The 21,823-nt window shown below is 53.4% G+C and overlaps 1 protein-coding gene and 1 non-coding gene across 8 annotated transcripts; one reads left to right on the top strand and one right to left on the bottom strand.

The window, feature by feature from the left end:
• Positions 1-20: 20 nt before the first annotated feature.
• trnal-uag (transfer RNA leucine (anticodon UAG)) lies at positions 21-102 on the bottom strand. Its single transcript has one exon. It is a non-coding gene; the product is annotated as a tRNA-Leu (tRNA).
• A 192-nt stretch (positions 103-294) lies between these two features.
• On the top strand, positions 295-21,693 carry eef2k (eukaryotic elongation factor 2 kinase). Of its 7 annotated transcripts, none has more exons than XM_015360391.2 (20): positions 295-818; positions 3,243-3,550; positions 5,241-5,294; positions 8,292-8,392; positions 9,688-9,748; positions 9,989-10,026; positions 11,810-11,981; positions 13,427-13,576; positions 13,775-13,907; positions 14,292-14,419; positions 14,502-14,706; positions 14,901-14,968; positions 15,063-15,140; positions 16,072-16,128; positions 16,313-16,375; positions 17,965-18,099; positions 18,772-18,960; positions 19,746-19,870; positions 20,354-20,532; positions 20,746-21,693. In XM_015360391.2, exons 2-20 carry the CDS (start codon positions 3,314-3,316, stop codon positions 20,853-20,855), a joined length of 2,283 nt encoding a protein of 760 aa, XP_015215877.2. In that variant the 5' UTR covers positions 295-818; positions 3,243-3,313; the 3' UTR covers positions 20,856-21,693. The 7 variants fall into 7 exon arrangements, with proteins under 7 accessions (XP_015215877.2, XP_015215876.2, XP_015215879.2 ...); XM_015360390.2 differs by having other exon boundaries at positions 309-818; positions 14,499-14,706; XM_015360393.2 differs by lacking the exon at positions 16,313-16,375 and having other exon boundaries at positions 376-818; positions 14,499-14,706.
• Positions 21,694-21,823: the final 130 nt, after the last annotated feature.

Consider the following 21,823-nt stretch of genomic DNA (forward strand, 5'->3'; position numbering starts at 1 on the left):
ACGGAAAAGAAACTCTCATGTGGCAGCGGTGGGATTCGAACCCACGCCATCGAAATGACTGGAGCCTAAATCCAGCGCCTTAGACCACTCGGCCACGCTACCCCGGTAGCAGTTTCTCTGCGGTATCACTGACAAACCTGCAGCAACATTCCGGCCCGCTGACGCAATGTGCAACACGGCGCTCGGAGGACGTGTGTATTTAGACATGTACAATTACACACGAATCCCCTGCGCGAAACTGAAGCGCTCCCACCTCCCGAGAGGTAAGGTTTGAGCGCCGCATCAAAGGCAACGCTGCATGAAGAACGCAAATCTAGAGCGCCGAGGAACAGAAATGTCCTGTGCCCCTCCCAAAAAAAAATAAATAAACACCCGTACTGACAAACGGACAGACGAGGGGAGGTCACATCTGCTCTTTGAATCGTCCGGCGAGAGCGACCTGTTTGTCAAGACTTCACACCCCCCGGGGGGGGCGGCTGTTGCGCCCGGTGGCCACCAGGAGGCGCTCTGCAGGCTGGCGGCGTGAGAGTCTACGTGCGCCGGGGCGCTGCAGCAGTGGAGGACTGGGAACAGAAACCTGAATCCCCTCCCGTCGAGGATACACCCCCCCCCCGTCTCCCCCCACGGGCTCTGTCTGCAGGACAGCTTCGGGTTCGGGGAGCCGTGTTGTGGAAAAACTCTTGCAAGAGCGCAGCAACAGGGCGGCGAGCAAGACGCGGAGTGAGAGACACGGACAGGCTCCCAGCCTTCCTCCACACAGAAGCACACTCATCGGCGCGTCTATGCATCGGAGGCCAGCTCGCATTGTGCTCAGTAAGGTGGGCTCTTTTACAGTCATTTCCCTGAGCGCTTGTTTATACCAAATCCGTCTGCACGGCTGTGGCCCGGCGAGACGCGCTGCGTGTTTTTTTCTGTCTTGTGACGGATAAGGCGAATCGCTGACAGGAAGCCTTGCGCTTCTCCAGCGTGGTTATGCCCGTTTCGTGAAGAACACTGGTGTGTGTGTGTTTTTTTTACAAATATATCATTCTGAACCGTTTCATTGCGGCCAGTCTGGGCTCTGCGAGGGGGGTATTTCAACAACATCAACACACAAGCATGGAAACGCGTCTTGGCCTGTAATATACTAATCATTGCTAAACTTGTGGCGATCGAAGCGGGGGTACCCAGTTGTTGTTTCCCGCTGTGTGGGGTCGTGCATTTTGTGTTTTGGCTCTCGGTGACTGCGCCCGTATGGGAGCCCAACACTTGGTAAACACCCAGTCCCGCTGGCTGATCCAGCAGACGGGCTGTTTCCTCTCGGCTCCGAGACCCCAACACGCTGGGGTGTGAGCTGCTGCTCACTCAAACCTGGCGATGCGGTCTGGGACGTTTTATCTTCTCCCTGTCCGGTGTGGCGATTCAAAATAATTCAAAGTAGTTCAGGTAGGGGGCTGCGTCAGCATGCAAAGAGACACAAGGTTTCGGCTGTGGAGCCTTCTTCAGTGACACCTGTGGATTAAACCCCTCACAGTCTCTTTCTGGTGTGGCCCCGAGTGTGCTTTGCATGAGGGCTTTCCTCTCCCCAGACAAGGGGTTCGCGACAAATGGATCGGAGAGTTCGGCCCCAGGGCAGCTGGAGTTTCTGCTTGGCATTGCACAGACGGGCTTGATGGCAGTAGAGTATGGATTAAGCGTCCCGCGTTTCACGCTGAGCGCCAATGTGGTGGCGTTTTATATCGGGGCTGATCCGAGCTCTGGCTGAGAGGAAAGTCGAACCCCTGTCCCTTGACAGGCTGACCCGGCCGTCGTGCGGAATAACGTGCCCACGCCTCACCTCTGGGGTGACAGTGAGAGAAATTCATGGGGTTTTACAGGGCTGTAAACTGCTCAAGTGTCTGTGTGGTCCCTGCTGGCCCAGGCAAACACTGAGAGCAGCACCTGGTGGCTGCTTGTCTTGGGAAAGGGGCTGGACTTGACCCCAGGGGTCACTGTGCCATGTGCTCTCATGAGACAGCTCTCCTCTTTCTGAGGTGCCGGTTCCCAGTGAGAGCCTGCAACCTCAGCTGCTGGCGTGTTCAAACCTCACCTCTGTACGGCCGTAGTGTGTAATTGAGCGTCCTGCTGTGTTTGACTGGGTCAGTTCACTGCGCGCTTTCTGCTCCTTCTTTTTGCTCCGGTGCGTATTACACCAGTGCTGCTGTAAAGCGCTTTTGAGTTGCTTTTCAAAGAGATCGGAAATAAATTGAACCGTTGTGGTGTGCGTTGGTTGGCCCGTCCGCAGTGGAGCATGCAGTCCAGAGCAGAGTCCCGGCTACTCTTAACCCAGGCTGGAAGTCCAGGCACGAACCTCTCTGTGTCTTGATATCAGCAGAAGAGCAGGGGGAGCCTTCAGTCAGGCCTCTGTGGCATGGCGCTGTGGGGGAGACAGGAGCTGAGTTCACGGGAGGTCCTTTAGTGTCGAACTGGAGGCTTTCTTAAAGAAGTGCTTCTTGGAAGAAGGTTGTCTGCAGAGCTCGGAATGTGCGCTGTGCTGTCACGTGGGGCTCTGTGGGCATTTCCATATCCTGCCCAGTCCTGCTGTGCCAGGGCGCCACTGGTGTGTGTTAATGCTGTACGCTAGTGTGTGCTTGACAGCCCAGGGGCCCCCTCCTCTCGCTCTGAGCGGAGCCCAGGGCCGGACAGCAGAGTGACGGAGCCAGAGGTCTCCCAGCTCGCAGACCAAGCCTGATGTGCAGAACGGCAGCCTGCGTGTGTGTGTGTGTGAAGGGGGGGCGGGGGGTGTCCCTCTCCAGGCTCTATCACAGCAGCAGACCTGTTTAAACTTCACTTACGGCTCTTGCAGCCTTATCAGCTTCTGGAACCGGGTTCAGGCTTTTTATTAACCTGAAAGAAGCTGCTCCAGGAGGCAGCTGAAAAACAGCTGTCAAAAGTCTTGTTTTGAAAGCCCTTTGCAGCTGTGTCGGCTGCTTCATTGAGATAGCGTGTGTTTGTCTTAAGAAACGAACCTGCTGAGGAAACGTGAACGTCTGCTTCATGCCTGACCAGGTTGAGGAAGGTTTTTTGTGTTGTTTTGCTTGGATATTCGTACGCTGAGCCCGAAACTGTGCAGCGGGAGTCTCCCAAGCTCCTGGGAGGTGTAGCTGTGGGGGAGGACCTCACTGGGGGTCGCTGGGGGTCGCTGTGCTGGCCGCTGTCCCTGAGGAGGCGGTGTGGGGCCGCGCCGGTGACCCCATCTCTGCTCTGTCCTTCTGTCCCCGCAGCTGTGGCCAGCGTGTGGAGAGCCCTGCAGAAGCGGAGAGGAACCCAGGGGTGCAGCCGGTGACCAGCCGTGATGGAGGAGGAGATGATCTTCAGCATGGAGGAGGTGGACAGCGCCCGCAGGGGGGGCAGGCACGCCGGCTCGCTGGAGGACCCCGACAGCGACGAGGAGGACAACTTCTACATCTGCCCCATCACCGATGACCCGTCGGAGAGCCAGGCCAAGAACATCTGCAACTACCTGAAGAACCTCATCCACAACGAGCAGTACTCCTCCAGCGCGTCGCCCAAGAAGTCCTTCAGCTTCAAGGTGAGCTCTGGGCAGGACAGAGGCCTGCCTTCTCCCTCCTAGCATGAGCTCAGAGGCACCCTGCTGAAGCCTCACGTGTCTGCAGCTTTGAGCTGGTTCCCTGTTCTCTGTAAAGGAGAGACTCCACTCCTGGCTGAATTAAAGCCAGATCCCCTTTCAAGCACACTGATACTGTGGTGAGAAAGTTTTGCAGGGGAGAACTAGAGAACTGATTGAACTCTGTAATCTACTAAATTACATGCAACAGCACTGTCTGCAGACATGTCTTGTTTGTTTTTGTTTGTTTTTAGCTGCTAATTGTTTTTGCTTTGTAAAAAAACTGGCTGTTGTACTGTGAGGTCCTGCTGGGTGTCTGACCTGCTAAAACCACATGCACGCTCGCTCTCAGAAACCAAGCCCCTTTCATGCTAAAAGACATTATCTGCTTCATGCTTGGGTTTTTGCTTTCAGCATGAAAAAAAAAACAAACTTTAACCTGTCTCTAACATTCCACAGAGTGTTGTCTTATTCATAGTCAGGGCACTGACTAGAGTATAGCTCCCTGACTCTTTATTTACATCGCTGTAGGCATGTGCTCGTCCAGTCTCAGAGACAGGCTGCAGCCTCCTGTCACAGTCACAGACAGACGCTGCCTTATAAGGCACTGAAACGGACAGATGGCTATGCTGAGTGTGTCAAGGGCTGGGCCTCTCTGGCTCCTGCCCTGGGCTGCTTCGAGCCCTGAAGAGGAAAAGGAACAGAAATAAAAACAAATAATAAACTGCTTCCTCTATCTCCAGTGTTGTGCAAACAAGATCTGTTATTCTTTTTTGTTTGTTCATGTTGAGGGTAAGGGAAGTTTATGTGTGAGGTGCTGTGTTTTTTTTAAAACAAACATACAGTGCAAGAGCTGTGCATGTTCAGTTTTGCTACATTTCTCACAAGTGTAAATTCCAAACAAAAAGCTTTAAACTGTGCACCTGTAGTTCAGAGCTGTAAGACTTGCCTTCTCATGCTGCATTTCCTGCAGGAAGTGATGTCATAATGCTCCCTTCCCCCGGTGACCTCAGAGCAGGGTCAGGGGGCGATCAGCCAGTGTGACAAAGGGGGTTGTTCAGTGTCAGATATCCCAGATCACGCCTCCAAAATACATGCTCTTGGCATTGGCCCATGTGCCTGACCAGGAGGGGGAACCCACCTAGAGGATTGTGATTATATCATTTCCTCTCCTTTGAGTTAGATTAATCTCTTTTAGCCGTTTATGTTGAGCCACCAGGTAAGTCAGTTGAGAGCAGACTCTCATTTATCCGACACCCTGGAGGCCCATTCATACAGGAGGATCCTGCTCAGGAGAATCATAGCAGAGTCCCAGGATTAGAAGCCGTACCAATCCAGTTCAGAGCCCTGACCAGTCCTCTGCCCGGCTACCTTAACCTATCTTTGCTTTTTTCAGATTAGAAAAAAAAGTCATAAAAAGACAATTTACATCTGAATCCCTCTACTGGGGGGCCCAGAGGTAGCAAAGGTGTTTTTGATAATATATGTGAATTTATTTAAGCAGATGTTCTGTAAAACAAGGCAACAGGACAAGGAGTTTGGAAAGATGCAGAAGACTTTCTCCTGAGCTAACTGTTCTTAAAGTGCTGTTTTCCTCTGTAGCTCATTAACCCCCACACTGCCTCTGCCTCACTCTTTCCCATGTGTCCTGTAGAAAGAACCAGAGGCGCGATCTGTCAGTTTTGGGGTGTTGTCTGAACGAGGTCGGGTAGGTTCCGCCTTCACATCGAAATCCACCTTCCCGCCATCGCTCCCATCCCTCTCCTCATTCTCCGTCCTCTCCTGATCCGTTCTCCTCCTCGTCTCTCCTCTTCACAGGCTTCCCCCCACACACTGCACCCAATTCTGTGCAAGCTAACTCTCACAGCCCATCAGACGGGCTGGGCCTCCCCCCTCTCCTCTCTGTTTCTTTCCTGCACAGTCTTCCTGTCTTCCCGAAACCAGGCCAGCTGTACTGTGTATTGCATGGCTGCAGGGTACAGCCAGAGCAGAGCTTCCTGATCCCATTGACTTTTCTTCTATCGATTGCTTTCCCTTTCATCTAATGAAGACAGTACTGATCAACTGCCGTGCTCAATCAACACAAGTGCTCCCTCGTGCTTCTCTTAATTAAGTGTGGCCTTTTAAGACTGTTCCATTGACGGGAGCTGCTGAACTGTAGACGTCCTTTACTGCCGTAGCCTTATGGCTTGTGCTTCTGCCAAGTTCTCCCCTGTGCCCATCTTTCTCCCCCCCGCCCCCTTCGATTATGGCTTGGTACTTCCGTGGAAGAGAACAAGTTGGCTTTCCTGCTGGTCACAGAGTTCTGCGACGCCCCGATTCCTGATTGGGCGTCTGTTCCGTTTGTGTGCAGGCGGCGGACTGACCAGTCAGTGCTGCGACAGTCAGCTGATTGTGTTCAGGATGATTTTGTTGTTGACGGGGTTACAAAATCAGACAGGCTGGGGGCTGTGGAGGTACGAGTGCAGAGTCCAGTGGCAGTGGAGGCAGGACTGTGAGAGTCAATATTATGAAGTGGGTGTGTTGGTTGGACACAGAAGTTACTCTGCACTCCTGATCTCTGTGCTCTGGATGAGCAGGTGGTTAGGTTGTCTGTCAAGTAGACCCAGGTAGGGTACCTTCTCCCCAGTGAGAGGACGAGGTTCTTCTGCAAACTTCACACCTGGTTAAGCCCTTTCCGTTTTCTGTGTCTTCTTAAGTATTGCATTATTGCATGCCGATTCCATCTCTAATGTACACTTCTGTTTTAGAGCAGCAGGCGATCACAAGGATATGCTTGGTGTTTCTGCAAAGCTTGTCTTTTCATTGCCTTCTAAGCCTGTCCAGAACTTTGAATTATCATATCCCTGTGAAGTGAGCATTCAGGCTGTGTATCGCCACCAGTGGTAGGATATAGCCTCCTGCTCCAATAGTTATTTTAATATTTTGAATACAATCGAAAAAAATCTCAAGACCTACTCTAAAAGTACATCTTATTCCATGTTTGAACATTTCTGCGTCCTGATAACGGCCAGACTTTGAGGTGTTGGGGGTTGTACAGTACTTGGCTGTTGCCCACACAGTGACTGCCATTCTGGGTGTCCTGGGAGGTGGAGCACAGTGAGGTGGGCACTTCACCTTGGCCCTGCGCCCAGACTAGTGTGGACAGAACTGTATCTGAGAAGGAAGAGCTTCTGAACGAAGCTGCTGTTGAACAGATTCCACTGTGGTCACTCGAGTCTGATTGCAGTGTGTTTACAGGGAGAGAGCTAGCAGTAAACAGCAGATGCTAATCTGTAAAGCCTGAGCCAATCAAATAAACGCAAGGAGTTTGCTTCTCTTAATGCATCAGTTTGCCTATGTAATGTGCCTTAGATATTGTCAGATTAGGTTTGTGTGGCAGTTACATTTAAAATCCTTATAATTTAAAATCTGTGTGGAAAATGAGACAGGAAAATACTAACGGATGAAAATTATTGAGTTGTTATTTATAAAAGAAGTGTCATGTTTTTGTATCGTGTGTTTTGTATCCTGTTTGCATAAGCGCAGTAGAAATTAGACAAAGCAGGGGTGGGTCTGATCCTCTGCAGTTTCTAAAACGTGAAACGGAGTAGACTGCTGTGAGCCAGGAGTCTGCGTTGTGTGTGTTCATCCAGATGGTTAAGGACCGGAGCTGCTGGTGAATGACAAATGTGTCCCTGGTAATGACCCAGCGATTTTGTGGTGCCACGCTGTGCCAGCCAGTCCTTGGAGGCAGGGCACTGGGCATCAAAACAGATGCAGATGGGCCCCTCTTTACAATAAGAGGGTGTCAGAAAACAATGGCACTGTATCTTGCCTGGATACTTGTGTTTTGTGTGCATTATGGTCTGCATTCTAAATGTCCAGCTTCTTTGGATGTAAAACCACACAAAAGCATACCTCAGTGGACACAGTCCCTGTAGTCCTCTTTAATCTGTATATGTTGCCCTGGCCACCCTTGCACACGGGCTCTTCTGTGCTGTAGATAAGTGTTTTACTTATCAAGTGCTGCGCGTGTTTATGTAAACATCTTTAACAGCTTTATCCCCTGAAGTGTTTACCCCTTCTGAGCTCTGGAGTCCTCTTGCCTCTCGGTAAACCTGTGGCCTGCTGTGTGTCGTAGCTCTCAGCTGTTTGTGTGTGTGTTTCTGCTGAAGCTGTGGAAAAAATGATCAGTCTCGTCGGCAGCCGGACTCGGGGGGGGTGGAGAGACTGCCGCTGCTGTAAATCCTGGCTGTCGCAGGGGCTGAAAGCGCCTGGGCTTGTGGTCATGATTTCTTCAGGTTCTAGGTGTGCCTGGGCTGTAGCCTGGCCTTTTTTTGTCCTTGTACCCTGCACGCCAAGCAGACCCCATGTCGTGCCTGAACATTGACCCAGCGTGATGTGAGCGCTCAGCCATGCCTGTCGGTGTCGGGGAGGCTCTGAAGCCGATGAGAACGAAAGCACGTGTCAGTGTCAAAAAAGACGTTCTGATTGCAAAAAGGCAACCTGAAACATCCGTTGGTCGCGCTGCTGGCCGAGTGGCGGAGGCCGATTGGCTGGAATGTAAAGCCCAGCTCCCCGCAGAGCTCGACACCCCTGCTGCCTGTGCTTTCGGCCTCTTCTTCCTTCTGCGCTTCCGCATCCCTGTGCGTCTGACTGACTGGGGGGCTCTGCACCCTTGTGGTGATTTTGACGTATTTTCCATGTCTGCGCCCCGCCACAGGAGGCTTGGAAGCATGCCATCCGGAAGGCCAAGGCCATGCCCGATCCCTGGGCGGAGTTCCACCTGGAGGACATCGAGACGGAGCCCTGTGTGCGATACAGGTCCGTGCCTCCGGCTGTCTTGTCTGTCCCTCGGTCACACGGAGCATCGGTGAGGCGTCGGCCAGAACGTGCTCGGACACGGACCCTCGTTCTGCTGCAGTAGTCCCCTGTGATAGTCAGACATGAAACTGACCAGATCGAGCTCTGTACGTCTTTGTTCCGTGTTCCAAGGTTTCAGATCTAACAAAGCACTCCTCTAGCTATCCCTCCCCCCTGCTCAGATTGCTTTCTCTTTATTAATCCCCGTCTGTGGCCCTTGTAATGACTGATGCCACTGGCTCGAGTGGCCTCTTCAGGCTGTTCCCCAGCCCTGACAGATGTGCTGCTCTTGCTAATCGGGTGATGCCTGTGGCCCCCCTGTCCCCTCTGTGCTGGGCTCACACGGACTGGGCTGAGGCTGGGCCGCCGTCGAGGAGCACAGAGAGGGCAGCCGCGTTGAGGTTTCAGAGTACTGGAAGACGGGGGACTTCTGAACGGGTGTGTGGTGTCACGGCTCTGGGCCTGTACAACGCACACTGCGGCAGGCAGCTGGTCAGTGATGGGGCTCTCGGCTTCTGTTTGAACCTGCTGCTCTTCCCAGAGAGCTGATGAGGTCAGTCGGAGTGGAGCTGGAGTGCTTGTGAAGTACAGAAACGGGCCGGGGACCTGTTAAACCCCTCAGCTGGGAGGTTTCAGTCGCACCAAGTCTGCCGAAGAGAGTGTGAACAGTACGCACCCACCGTAGCCCTGTCTGGGTGTGTTAGTAATCAGAGGGCAACATGTGGCCTGATCCCTGTTGGAGGCTGTCCAGGAAGCGTGCACACACACACACACTGCTCCCTTGTGCACACTCTGCAGGGACCAGGAATCTAATAATACTGGAGGCGCTGAGCCGTGTTACACAAGTCTGCGATATTATTAACCTCATTTGTACCTCATTATTTGCCAAGAAGCCCTTGTAGGCCTCCTGTCCTTACGATTCCAGATATTCGGGGACTCACTGAGTTGCCTTTGTGCAGCTCCTTATAACGCGGTCCTTTATAGTTCCTGAGCAGGGATGAGAACTCTTCTGTTTCGGGCTTTAATCTGTCCCTCCAATTTAACATTCAGCCCGTATTAACGACCTTAAAGTTAAGTGACACTGTCATTTCAGCGGTTCTTTCAATGAATGTCTTGAGGTCCACAGTTCACATACTGTCAATAACGTCTCTGCTCCATGGTACCCAGGGAAGCTAGGGTACACAGAGCATGTGTCCGATCCCCTCAATCACTCCTAGCGTGATCCTTTCGTCAATGTGTGTGTGTTGTGCCCGCAGGTACAATGCTGTGACTGGGGAGTGGGCACAGGATCAGGTCTATATAAAGATGGCCACCCAGGTGAGCTCTCGGAACAAACAGAACGTCATTCCAGTTTTCATTAAGGCTGAGCAGCTGTTGTCATTTTTTTAAATTACAGCAGGCTGGGCCACAGTGGACCTGTAACTCGTTTTAATGTGTTTAAGTGTTGGCAAATAAGCAGCTGGTTAGATACTAAACAGCTCTCTGTGTGTTGCCGGGATGGATGTTTCTGAGGGTGAACAGCCACTAATTAATCTCTGCTTGGGTTTGTCTCCCCAGCCCTTCGGAAGGGGAGCCATGAGGGAGTGCTACAGAACGTGAGTAGGCAAATTCTGTCGGCGTCGCCTTCCGCTTCAGGGAAAAATAACCGCTCTGCGCAGGTCTTTCTTCCCTGCTTGCTCCCTCGGTGGAAAAGAATTTGGTTTGCCGTTTGTCCGCTGGACGGGCCCGATAGTAGCTTTCTGAATCACGGCACCGTGACCCCATCTTGCATCGGGCTCTTTTCTAGTTGTTTGTTTGATCAGATTCGACGAAGTGGCGTCAGCGAGGTCCAGAGAGCACGTGCTAGGCTCCTCGTTTGCCGGAGCGGGGATCAATTGGTTAAACGAGGTTAGAAACAGGAGGGCAGCTGGTTTTGAAATTGTGGGAAGCAAAACACAAGAGCTGGACTTTGTCACTGTGTTTTCTCATGAACAGGATAAGGCCGGGCAGACAGCTGAGGATGTGAGCTTAACATACTGCCTCACCACATCTGGCACAGCTGTCACCTTCACCAGTCTCACCCTTTCAACAGCAGTGTGTTAGTGTGGTGCAGTGCAGGCGCTCAGTTAAATGCCAGAGACAGAAATAGAAGTGGATCCAATTAGACACCCAAGTCTGGGCAGTGGTCACTACCTTGAAGATGACCGAGGGACTGCAGTGTCCATTCCCTGCAAAGACTGCAGAACATGATATATTTAGCAGCCCATCCAGGAACTAGCTTAGTGCAGAGATAATGTTTAGTACAAAAGCACGTGGAAGTATTGCCCAGATGTTATCGTTTTTTTTTTTATTTTGGGGCATTTTATCAAAACAACAGCAAGTGCAAAAAACAGCCTAGCAGTGTTCCTTTTTAAAAATGTCTAATGCAGACTCTCGGTGAAATTGCTGATGAAGAAACCCAGTACAAACTTAACTGGCCTGAGTTGCTCGTTCATGCCCCTGGGGACTGTGGGCCCGGAAGAGCCGTGACTGGGATCTCTACCCACTCTTCAGCACAGATCCTTCCAGCAGTTCAGATTTTACATAGACGTTTAATCGGTCAAGTTTTTGCAAGAATGCAAAGTTATTTTAATGAAAAATGAAAAAAAAAGTCTGTTTTTGCACTGAAAGTGCAACCTTAGGCCATATTTAAACCGCAGACAAGTCACCCAGGGACCTCCAATCTTATAATAATAATAATAATAATAATAATAATAATAATAATAAACTTTATTTTATATAGCGCCTTTAAAGGTGGCTTCTCAAAGCGCTTTACAGGATGACAAAGAAGAAAGAAGAAACGTGGAAGGACAGTTTTTATCTGAAAAGAGGCCGTTCGCTGAGAGCAGCTCATTTGCAGATTGAAGAGCCGTGAATGTGAATGTGCAGAGCTGAGCACGTCTCGCAGTCTGTTTGCTGAGCAGGATGGGGGATGGGGAGGAGGTGGGCGTGTCTGCTGCGCTGGCAGGGAGTTTCTGGCCTTCTCTGCCAAGACACGAGGAAATGCAAACCGTATGTCTCCCGATGCAAGATAAAACACTGCCAGAGGAGGCCAGCCTGCACGGACAGGGGGAGCTGGAGCTGTTTTTAGCTTTAGCTGTGTTCAGTTTTTATTCTGTTTGTTTGTGTTTTCACTTGGGGAAAGGGCATTTAGAACCCAGAACAGGAGGCACTTCTTTACACAAAGTGTTGTGGGGGCATGAAACAAGCTACCCAGCCCATGGTTTTGAAGTCATTGCCTTTGCTCCTTTCACCAAAACACCCTGAGTAACAGTAACAACCAAGACAGTTTTCCTCCTTGATTTGTAAAATGCCAGATGTCATTTTTCAACCCTACTGTGCTGTCTGCCTCCCCCCCAGGAAGAAGCTGTCCAACTTCTCTCACAGCCACAACTGGAAATCGGCCTCCAACTACGTGGCGAAGCGCTACATCGAACCCGTGGCCAGGGACGTGTACTTCGAGGACGTCCGGCTGCAGATGGAGGCCAAGCTCTGGGGGGAGGAGTACAACCGCCACCGGCCGCCCAAGCAGGTACCGCAGGGCTGGGGGCGGGGACAGGGGCGGGGACAGGGGTGGGGCACGGCCAGGGGGCGGGGCTGCAGGGCTGGGCGGGGCAGGGCAGGGGGCACGCGGACACAGGCACGGGCCTGGGCTTTGACTGGCAATTGTTTGGGTTACCTGGCAGAACACCGCCCGTCTCTCCTTGTTGAACGGGTTTTCCAAACGCGGACAGACTGGGCAGAGATCATTTTTTAAAATTCCTGATTTCTGCGTTTGGCTCCTACAGTTTTGTTTCCTCGCGAGTGGCCTCCTCCATTGCAGGTGGTACGTCGTGATACGGGTGGAGTTCTTTTTGTCCGGCACTGTCCAGTCCAGCCCCCCCCCCCAGAACACGGTTAATGGAGCAAAACGCCCAGAACAAAACCGACCTGCGGGTGCGAAACAAACCAGACTCCCCTTTTCTGAGAAGCGACTCCTTGTGCGTTTTGATGTTGACTTGACACTGCGCGGTCCCTGGCTCGCGTAGGGACAGCCCATCTGATTCCAGCTGGCCCGTGTTTTCTGCTGCTCTCCAGCTTTCTTCTCTTCCCTGCGTTTGGCTTTTTCCCCTCCGAGACCTTGTCTTTGAGCGCTGGGGCACCCGACTGGACCACTGGGGGGGGGGGCGCTACTGGCGGCTCATGGCGGCATTTGTTTTCGGTGTCTCAGCTGTGCGGGCTCGTGGAGCAGATCTGCAGCTACAGTACGTGAGCAGCAGGAGTACAGTGTGTTCTGCGAGCGAGTGGACATGTGTGTGTGTGTTTGGGAACTGGGATCCTGCCAGGCTGTGTAGCTCACTGGCGTTCCATCACTGACACTGACACAGGCACATACCATACATGCCTTCCCCTGCACTTGCGCCGGTACTGCCTCACACTGCAGCTAAACACTCACACTACTGGAAGCTACTTCAGCCAGTCAGACCTGCCCTTTCATTCATGCATGTTTTGAGATATACAGTATTAATCACCAGGAAGTGGGATTTGTATCTGGAAAGATACAGTGCGTATTGTCTGTGCAGTGCTGTCCAGGAGGCCCCACCCCCTGACCCTGTGAGCACTGGCCATCTCCCTGATGTTGACCTGGGCCCCTGAGGTCATCTTCTCTGTCACGGCTAATGTCAGGGCCAGGTCACCGCCCCCTGCCTCGTGACCGCGGGCTGTGGTAACTGAAGACAGCTGGTGACGGAGGCGTTGGCTAAGTACTGTAAAATGAAACCAGGCACCCTGGGATACCCTGTGTGTATGTGCGAGACAAGACAGACGTGCCGATCATCTCCTTTCAAGACAGGAGCTGGGATCTCTCAGCCTGCAGGGAATGATGTCAAGTGGCCGGTTTGGGTTTTCAGCGTGCTTGACGCTCCTGCGCGGTGTTGCTCCTGATGGCACTGTGGAGTAGCAGTGTTAACGCGGCTTCGGATCCGCTCTCTCTCCCAGGTGGACATCATGCAGATGTGTATCCTGGAGATGACGGGACGTCCCGGGAAGCCCCTGTACCACCTGGAGCACTACATCGAGGGCAAGTACATCAAGTACAACTCCAACTCCGGCTTCGTTCGGGACGACAACATCCGCCTCACCCCCCAGGTCAGCGCCTCTCCCCTTCGTCCGGGCTGTAGGGTCTCACTCCCCCTCTCCGTTTCTGCTCACTCCCCTCTCACACTCCTCTCACACTCCCCTCTCACTCCCCTCACTGGTTCCCCTTTGCCTTACTGCTCTCTGACTCTGTCCTGTCCCCCTGCGCCCCTCCTCTTCGTCACACTGTTTCCCCCTGCTCCCCTGCAGGCCTTCAGCCACTTCACCTTCGAGCGCTCCGGCCACCAGATGATCGTGGTGGACATCCAGGGGGTGGGGGACCTCTACACTGACCCCCAGATCCACACCGAGAAGGGCACCGACTTTGGAGACGGAAATCTGGGTACGACGGCGGGGCCAGGGGATCTGTTAGCCCGGTGTGTGTATTTCCATCGGCTGACAGGGGTTAAAGACGTGCATCGGTTCCAGTTTTTATCTGTTGCATGTTCAATGCCTGTGAGCACACATGCTGCCCTCCCTTTCCAGTTGCGCTCTGCAGAGCCTTGTGGGTGAAGTGGCTTATTCTGTTTCTTACCCCACGCTTATCCTACAAAAAGAAGATAGCAGCTGTGGTCTGTGTGTTGCAAGCGAGACAGTACGTGGGCACGAAAGTGTTCACTGCTTCTTAGGTACACTGTTCATGCACCAGGCACCGACTTGCTTACTGGGACGAGATGATAGCCCCTCCCCGCCCTGTCCTGACTGGCCGCTGTGTTTTCTGCTGCAGGGGTGCGAGGCATGGCCCTGTTCTTCCACTCCCACCTGTGCAATAAGATCTGTAAGAGCATGGGCCTGACCGCCTTTGACCTCTCCCCGCAGGAGCGGGCCCAGCTGGATTGTACCAACAAGCTGCTGGTGAGTGGGGCCAGCCCCCGAGCCGCTGCCAGCCCCGTCCGACTCTCCGGTCTGACCCCCGTGTTTCCCTGCCCCGCAGCAGTCCGCCCAGACGGTGCTCCGGGGCTGTGAGGAGCTGTGCGGCAGCCCCCGCGTGCGAACCATCTCGGGCAGCCTCCCCCCGCCGCTGCTGTCCCGCCTGTCCGAGACCTCCTCCGCCGACGACAACATGAGCGACGGCCCCTTCGACTCCCCGCCCTGCTCCCCGGCCACCCCCCACCTGGACTCGCTGGGCAAATCCCCTCTGGGTGAGCCTGAGCCGCTGGCGGAGAGCTGGCCCGCGGGGCTCTGGGGGTCCGGCAAGCCTGGCAGCGCGGAGACCGGCGCTGTGTCTGTGGGTCTGCGTTTGGGTTTGGGAGGGACTGGGTCGGGACGCGTTAAGGGATGATTGTTTTTCCCCGCCCGCCACCAAGCGTTCTGGTTTCTGTCCCGTGTCCGGCAGGCTGGTCGGTGCTGAACGACATGGACATCCTGGCCAACGAGACCAACAACAACAGCATGGAGCCCAGGGTCAGTGTCCGGCGGCCTGTGTCTGTCTCCCTTTACCGCCGGTTGTTCCTTGGCTCTGCCTCATGCACGTCTCCTCTTCCTCCCCCTCCCACAGGACTCGGAGAGCGGGGGTGACAGTGGGTACCCCAGCGAGAGACGCAGCGAGGGGGATGACCTGGAACACAGAGAGAGGGTAAGACTCCCTTAAAACGGGGCCCGCCGTCGCGCACACGCGTGTGCACACGCACGCAAGCACGCCCTCCTTCCTGAAGAAGAGCTGAAGCCTTCTGTCAGATCCGGGTTCGGCCACCGCCTCCGAATCCTGACCGCTGACCGCCGGTCCGAGGGCTCTTAGCCTCCCTTTCTCAGCTGGGCCGAAAGACGACCTTTTTCTGCCGCTTCGCCGTTCCGAAGGGGGAGGAAATCGCGAGCAGAGGAAGAGTGACCCGTCCGTGTTGCCCGAAGTGCACCGAGGTGGCGATGGTCTCGGGGCGCGAGGCGGGCGGGGAGAGATCCTGGCGTTCCCATTCCTGCTCCTCCTCCTCCACGGGCTTCCCTCCTGTGGCCTGCGGGGGCTTTTTTCAGCCGAGAAGGAGTTTCTGATGTCGAGGTCGTGTTCGCAGGCCACGGCTCTTTTTTTATTTCCCAATTTGGATCTGCCAGTTCTCTTACACGGTCGGCCAGTGACGTGAGCCGGACTCGAACCGGCGACCTTAGACCTCGACCTCAGCGCCCCCCCCGCCTGCGGGCAGTTGAGCCCTTTTGAGCCCCACGCCGTGGTGCGATTGGCCTGACAGGCAGCTCCGCTGAAACCCCCGGACCTAAGCCCCACCTCCGCCACTTCTTCAGAAAATCATCACATTGCCTCAGCTGGGTGATCCAGGGCATCATTTTCAGTCACTGAGTCCTCAGCGCTGTGGCTGTGCTTCCTCGTGGGCACGCGCCCTTGGGGAAGCCACACCCCTGCCTGTGTCACCTTGCACGGTCGCTATCTGGACACGTGAGGGAGCGGCTTGGCGGGGGAGCGTGCAGTACTGCAGCGGTATCCTCTGCACGGGGCTGGAACGAGGGCTGCTGCAGGAGCTCTGATCGGTGACGCCATGTCCTTTTACGTCACCACATAGGCCAGCTGGCTGGGTAGCAGGAGGCCGTACGAATCGGACGAGGACAGTATCCGAAGGGTAAATACGGACATCCCCTCCCAAAGTCATCATCATCACCACCGCCTAACACCCCCTGCCCCCCTCCCTCCCTGTCTTCTTCAGAACCTCACCTGGCACCCCTGGTACCTGTTGGGCTTCTCTAGACTTAGTCACTGTGGCTCACAGCTTTTCCCTGGTGTTTTTCTTTCTTTCTCCTAACCAGAAAAGAGTGGCGCTCCTCAACAAGCCCTCCTTATCTCCCAAACACAACCCCCTGAACAGACCGGTGACTCTTCAGTGTGCATGGTGCTGGCCTTGTGTCTGAGAGCACTGTCCTCTCCCTGTGCCCCCTGAGACCCCGGGCTCTGTGCGTCTGCACTGTGGTGTGGATACACTGTTGTCATAAACGGAGACCTTGCACCATAGTTAAAGCCAGCCTTTGTGGTTATATCACGCTTTTTTAAATTCAGAGCATAAAGAAAGGAATTATTTTAGGAAAGATGTACTTAGTGGTGCTATAAAATGAGGGGCTGGTGTTGCCTGCAGATGCGTTGAGGATATCTGTGCATTCCAAACTGGGGGATATCCGGGTGAATTGCTAGCTGTTTTATGACAACGTGTTTTCCAGGCATGCGGTAACTGACGATTGGTGTTTCTGTGCCCGAATCGGCGCCCGTATTCCCTCAGGACCTGTCAGTTTTGATAGGTTGCTGATAGTTCTGATATTTGAGCCTGTTGATCAGCACTGATAACCTGTGCATGACACAGTGCAAGTCACATCTGAACCACCTGATCGCACTGTTTCCCAGCTCGTTTTGGCACGTGTCCAACTGAGAGCACAGATAAATTGAACTGAAGATGTCTTGTGGTATTTCCTGTTAAGTTACGACGCACACCAAAAACGTGTAAATTGTATTTGTGTGTTTTTTCCTCTAACGGAGACAGGCCCACAAAATAGCCTGAATCTCAGCACCTCTATTATGCTTCTTGAAACAGCAGTAGACGATGATTATATTGTAATAACCAGATCATTATTCATCTGACAGTGTTTTGGTTACCCCTTTCCTTACTGCCTGACTCAGAGGTGACCAAGGGTTTTGAGTAAAACACTCAGTCAGTGTGTTTTTTATAAAGAGGTCTAAATTTCTTTAATCTTTCATCTAAAATTGCATTTTAGAAATTAGTACTTCTGAATTGTGGGAAGTTCCTGTAAATCAGGAGCCCCAGTTAGTGACTCTACAGGCTATAGGAAGTGATTAAATGAAGGAAGTACTTGGAAATGAAAGTGTCTTAGTGTAGATCAGCAAGATGCAGCCCACTGTTCAGCCTTGCTGTCGTTGAGCAGTGCCCTTCTGTCGGCTGACAGAATTAAAAATGGGCAGATCAGATTTCCACGGGGCTGTTGCAGTGTTTTATCCCACTTGACAGGACACGCCAGACGTCTTTGTTAAGCGCCGGTCTGGTTTTTCCGGTCCCGGTCTTTCTAAACGTGTCTAATAAATCCCAGTCACGAGGAAGCCGGGGTGGTGCTGGGAGCTGCTTTCAACTCCAGACCCAGAGGAGTGAGCCGCGCTGATCTGGGTTATTAACCGCACGTGGGGGGGGTCACTAACGCCGAGCTGCATGAGTGTCACTCTCGTCCTGTGGGTCCCGCATGCGCGCCGCTGTCCTCCTCGTGTCCCGCTCGTCGTGCCGGGATGTGTTCCCCTGACTTGCGGTGTCGTTGGTTTTAAGCGCGGTCCCCAGCCGCTTGCTGGGCGCCTGCGATGGGAGCGGGGCTGGGCCGGGGGCGGGGGGCTGGCACTGTGCACCGCCGCGCGCGCGCCTGCGCGGTTCTCCCGCCTGCTGACCGCTCTCGCCCCGGGTCCCCCCTAGCTGACGGAGGAGAAGTGGAGCTTCTTCCACGCCTCGCGCTCCCACGTTCACCGGCCCTCCTGCGTGGCCGTGGAAGTGGAGCGGCTCAACGCCCTGCAGCTGGAGAAGAAGATCGGGAAGTCGAACCTCGGGAAGGTAGGGAGCCGCCGGACAGCAGGCCGAGTCTCGCGGTGGGGTTGGTCAGTCATGCGGGCGCAGACACAGCTGGTTTGAGTCAGTCTCATCATCTGACAGGCTCAGAAGCAGAATGTTTTATCCACCCCATTGCCGCTCGGTACCGACGTGAGCTGAGGACTCAGAAGCAGCTCCCCCAGTAGCTCTCCTCCTGGCCGAAGACAGAGAACCGAGCAAAGTTAAAGGTTCGCGTCTCCAGCGGTCTCAGTTTGACTGTGGATGATTGGGGGAAATCCATTAACAAGAATTTCCACCCCGAAAAACTCGGTTTGGGACACCAGCCCGCCTCCGAGGTGCAGCCGCCAGGGAAATGCCTGGCGTCATCAGGATGCTGTGTTTCCACGGCAACCTCGAGGCTGGCCTCCAGGAGAACAGGCAGTGAAAGTCAGGGAGCGACTTTCAGCCTGCCAGCACAGACGGGACCACTGGAGGTTGCTAGATAAAACCTGAACTAAGTTTCTGAGCAGGCTCACCAGTGCAAGAGAATCCTGACTTGCAGCCTGTGCACAGTGCTTGTCATTTAGGTCATCGTGTAATTTTATGTGCGGCTTGTTAACTGTTTTGTTCCACAGAAGCAGTTGCCACATGTTTCTCTGTGACCCCTGACCCCTGACCCCTGTGCGCTGCCTGCAGGTCCACCTGGCCATGGTGCGGTACCACGAGGCGGGGCGGTTCTGCGAGAAGGACGAGGAGTGGGACCGGGACTCGGCGCTGTTCCACCTGGAGCACGCCGCGCTGTGCGGGGAGCTGGAGGCCATCGCTGCCCTGGGCCTCTGCCACCTGCAGCTGCCCCATCACATCCTGCCCGAGGTCACCCTGGAGGTACGGGCGCTGAAACAGCCCGGGGGCTCAGGGCTGACGACAGCTGGACAGTTACGCACCCTGTCATCTGCGATCACACACTTGAATTTGTGCCGTTCAAACCAAACGGAATTATTAAAAACAGAGTGCTCCTCCGGGTGCAATTTAAATAATAACACACATTCATTCCCAGATTTTAATTTCGGGTACCTTTCTTGGCAACTACATAGATTGTATTTTCTGTTTACTTTTGTTTCTTATCTTTTTTTTTGGTTATGATATTTGTGTTGTATTGTGTTTTATTTTTTGTATATGGGTTCTTAACAGGACCCCCCTGAAAACAGACTTTTACCCTGTCTGTAAACTCTGAGGGGAAAAAACCCGAAGTCTGTCCTAGTAAAGTTCCCTGAATGATTACTCATGGAGCCAAAACAGCCGAGGTTATCCATCTCCGGAGGTGTTTGTGGTGACAAAACCATTGTTTCTGCAGCCATAAAAAGCTGAATCTTTAACCTTCCAGGCAGGATAGGTGCTTCAGCTGAAGCTACTTGGCGCCTGGCTTTTTTCAGTGAAGTTTCCTGAGGCCCCAGAAGTGTCCCTGCCTGTCAGTCGGAGCTGAAGGCGTGCGCGGGGCCGAACCGTGTGCTGATCCAGCCCTGACTCAGTCCCCTGCGGCTTGCGACAGTCCCCATGTGAAGACGGGCTGGGTCTGCAGGCAGCCTGTGACCTGCTGCTTGAGTGCGGGGGTGCAGTAAGGTGGGGTGCCCCAAGATGTTATTTTATCCCTTTTTCCTCCTCTCCCGAAGGACACCGAGGAGAACAGGAAGAAGGGGTTCCGGTTCCTCCTGGAGGCTGCTGAGGCGGGGGACCGGCCCTCCATGATCCTGGTGGCCAGAGCCTTTGACTCCGGGGCCAACCTGGCCCCCGACAGGTAGGCAATAATAATTACTGATGATAATCTTGCGTTTATACAGCGCTCTCCGGGACACTCCGCTCAGAGCGCTTGTGGGGACTGTGGGAGAGGGATGAAGCCAGTTCAGAGACTGGGATTATTAGGAGGCCATGATGGGTAAAGGCCAGGGGGAAATCGGGCCAGGACACCGGGGCAACACCCCTACTCTTTTTGAGAAATGCCCTGGGATTTTTATTGACCACGGAGAGTCAGGACCTCGGTTTTACATCTCATCCAAAGGACGGCACCTTTTTACAGTAGTGTCCCCGTCACTACACTGGGGCATTAGGACCCACACAGACTGCAGGATTAGTGCCCTCTGCTGGTCCTACTAACACATCTCCCAGCAGCAGCCTAGCTCTCCCAGTAGGTCTCCCATCCAGGTACTGGCCAGGCTCACACCTGCTGAGCTGCAGTGGGCTGCCAGCTCTCCACTCACCAGTGCCTCCCTGTGCCCCGCAGGCCGCAGAACTGGGAGGAGGCCGTTGGCTGGTACAACAAAGCGCTCAACATGACGGACTACGATGAGGGTGGCGAGTACGACGGCATGCAGGACGAGCCCCGCTACCTGCTCCTGGCCCGGGAGGCCGAGATGTACCTGAGCGGGGGGTTTGGGCTGGATGCAGACCCACAGAGGTCAGGTATGTCGGGGGACAAGCAGAGAGAGAGAGGGGGGGCGCCCTCTAGAGGCTGGTCTTGTGCTCACAGCCAAGGGGTACACCTCTCTGACCAGATAGCCGATAGCTGCCCAGACTAGTCTCAGCTGTGCAGAGATGTGTAGGCCCCCCGTTCGGCACCTGCAGTTCATCACCCCCATGAGGAGCTGTTCCCTCACCCCGCCTCTCTTCCTGCAGGGGACCTGTTCACGGAGGCCGCGGATGCCGCCATGGAGGCCATGAAGGGCAGGCTGGCCAACCAGTACTACATGAAGGCGGAGGAGGCGTGGGGCATGGTGGGAGAGTGAGGCCACGCCTAGCGAGAGCTTCGAATTAAATTTCAACATCGGCGCGACTGTTAACCCATCACCACTGGGAAGCCAAAACTGTTTACAAACGTTCAGCACCATAGTTTTCGATTGATTCTCTTTTTTTTCATGTAATTGCCCCTCGTGGGGAGAGCTATAGACTCTATACAGTAATGCTGTGTGCTACAGCTGGGTTGCTTTTTACAATTGCAGAGCAAATAAACTTTTAGCAAGACAGAAGAATTGTTGTCGCAGAAAGTCTAGGACGCCGCCATGCCTTTTTACTGTGCTATACTCCCAGCGGATCTGCACCTTGTATCTACTCACCCCACTGTGCTGCGACTTGATTTGTTTTTATGTTTTATGTGCTTTTTAAAATGTAACTGAATATAATTCCTTTAATGGCAGCATAAAGCATAAAGTTGTTTCTTTTGGTGCATGGGAAAAAAAATAACTGAAAAAGCTTTGTTTACAAGATATTAATATAATTTTTTTTTTTAAAGCATTTAAATTTATATCTACACATAACAGGTTACTGTGTGAAGGTGAAGGAGCAGAAGTGGCAGGGTTTTTTTTTTTTTTGCTAATCGAAGCTCCGAACCTTGTAATTCTGTGGGAGAAGGAGGCGTTTTCCTAAGTCTTGCGGTGGGGTTGTGCAGCTATCTCAGCCTCGCGCACAAAAGTGTACAGTGCTGTGTTGTTGCGGCTTGCGTGTGCTTAGGCCTCCTGGGAATACGCACTCTGTATGATGATGGTGTCGTTTCTGAGCATGTCTGACCCGAGATGTGGGCCTTTTGTGAGCACTTCAGAAAATAAAAAGCATCAGTTCCTTTTGAAACTTGACTTTGATGCATTTTTGTTTTCTCCTCCTTGTGGGATTGCTTGTTTCCTGTATTTCTTACCTGATAGCAAACACTTCGGGGGGGGAGAAAAACTAACTTGATGTCAATGCCGATGATTAAAGTGAC

The sequence above is a fragment of the Lepisosteus oculatus genome, chromosome 19 (genome assembly GCF_040954835.1).
Source record: "Lepisosteus oculatus isolate fLepOcu1 chromosome 19, fLepOcu1.hap2, whole genome shotgun sequence".
Taxonomy (NCBI): Eukaryota; Metazoa; Chordata; class Actinopteri; order Semionotiformes; family Lepisosteidae; genus Lepisosteus; species Lepisosteus oculatus.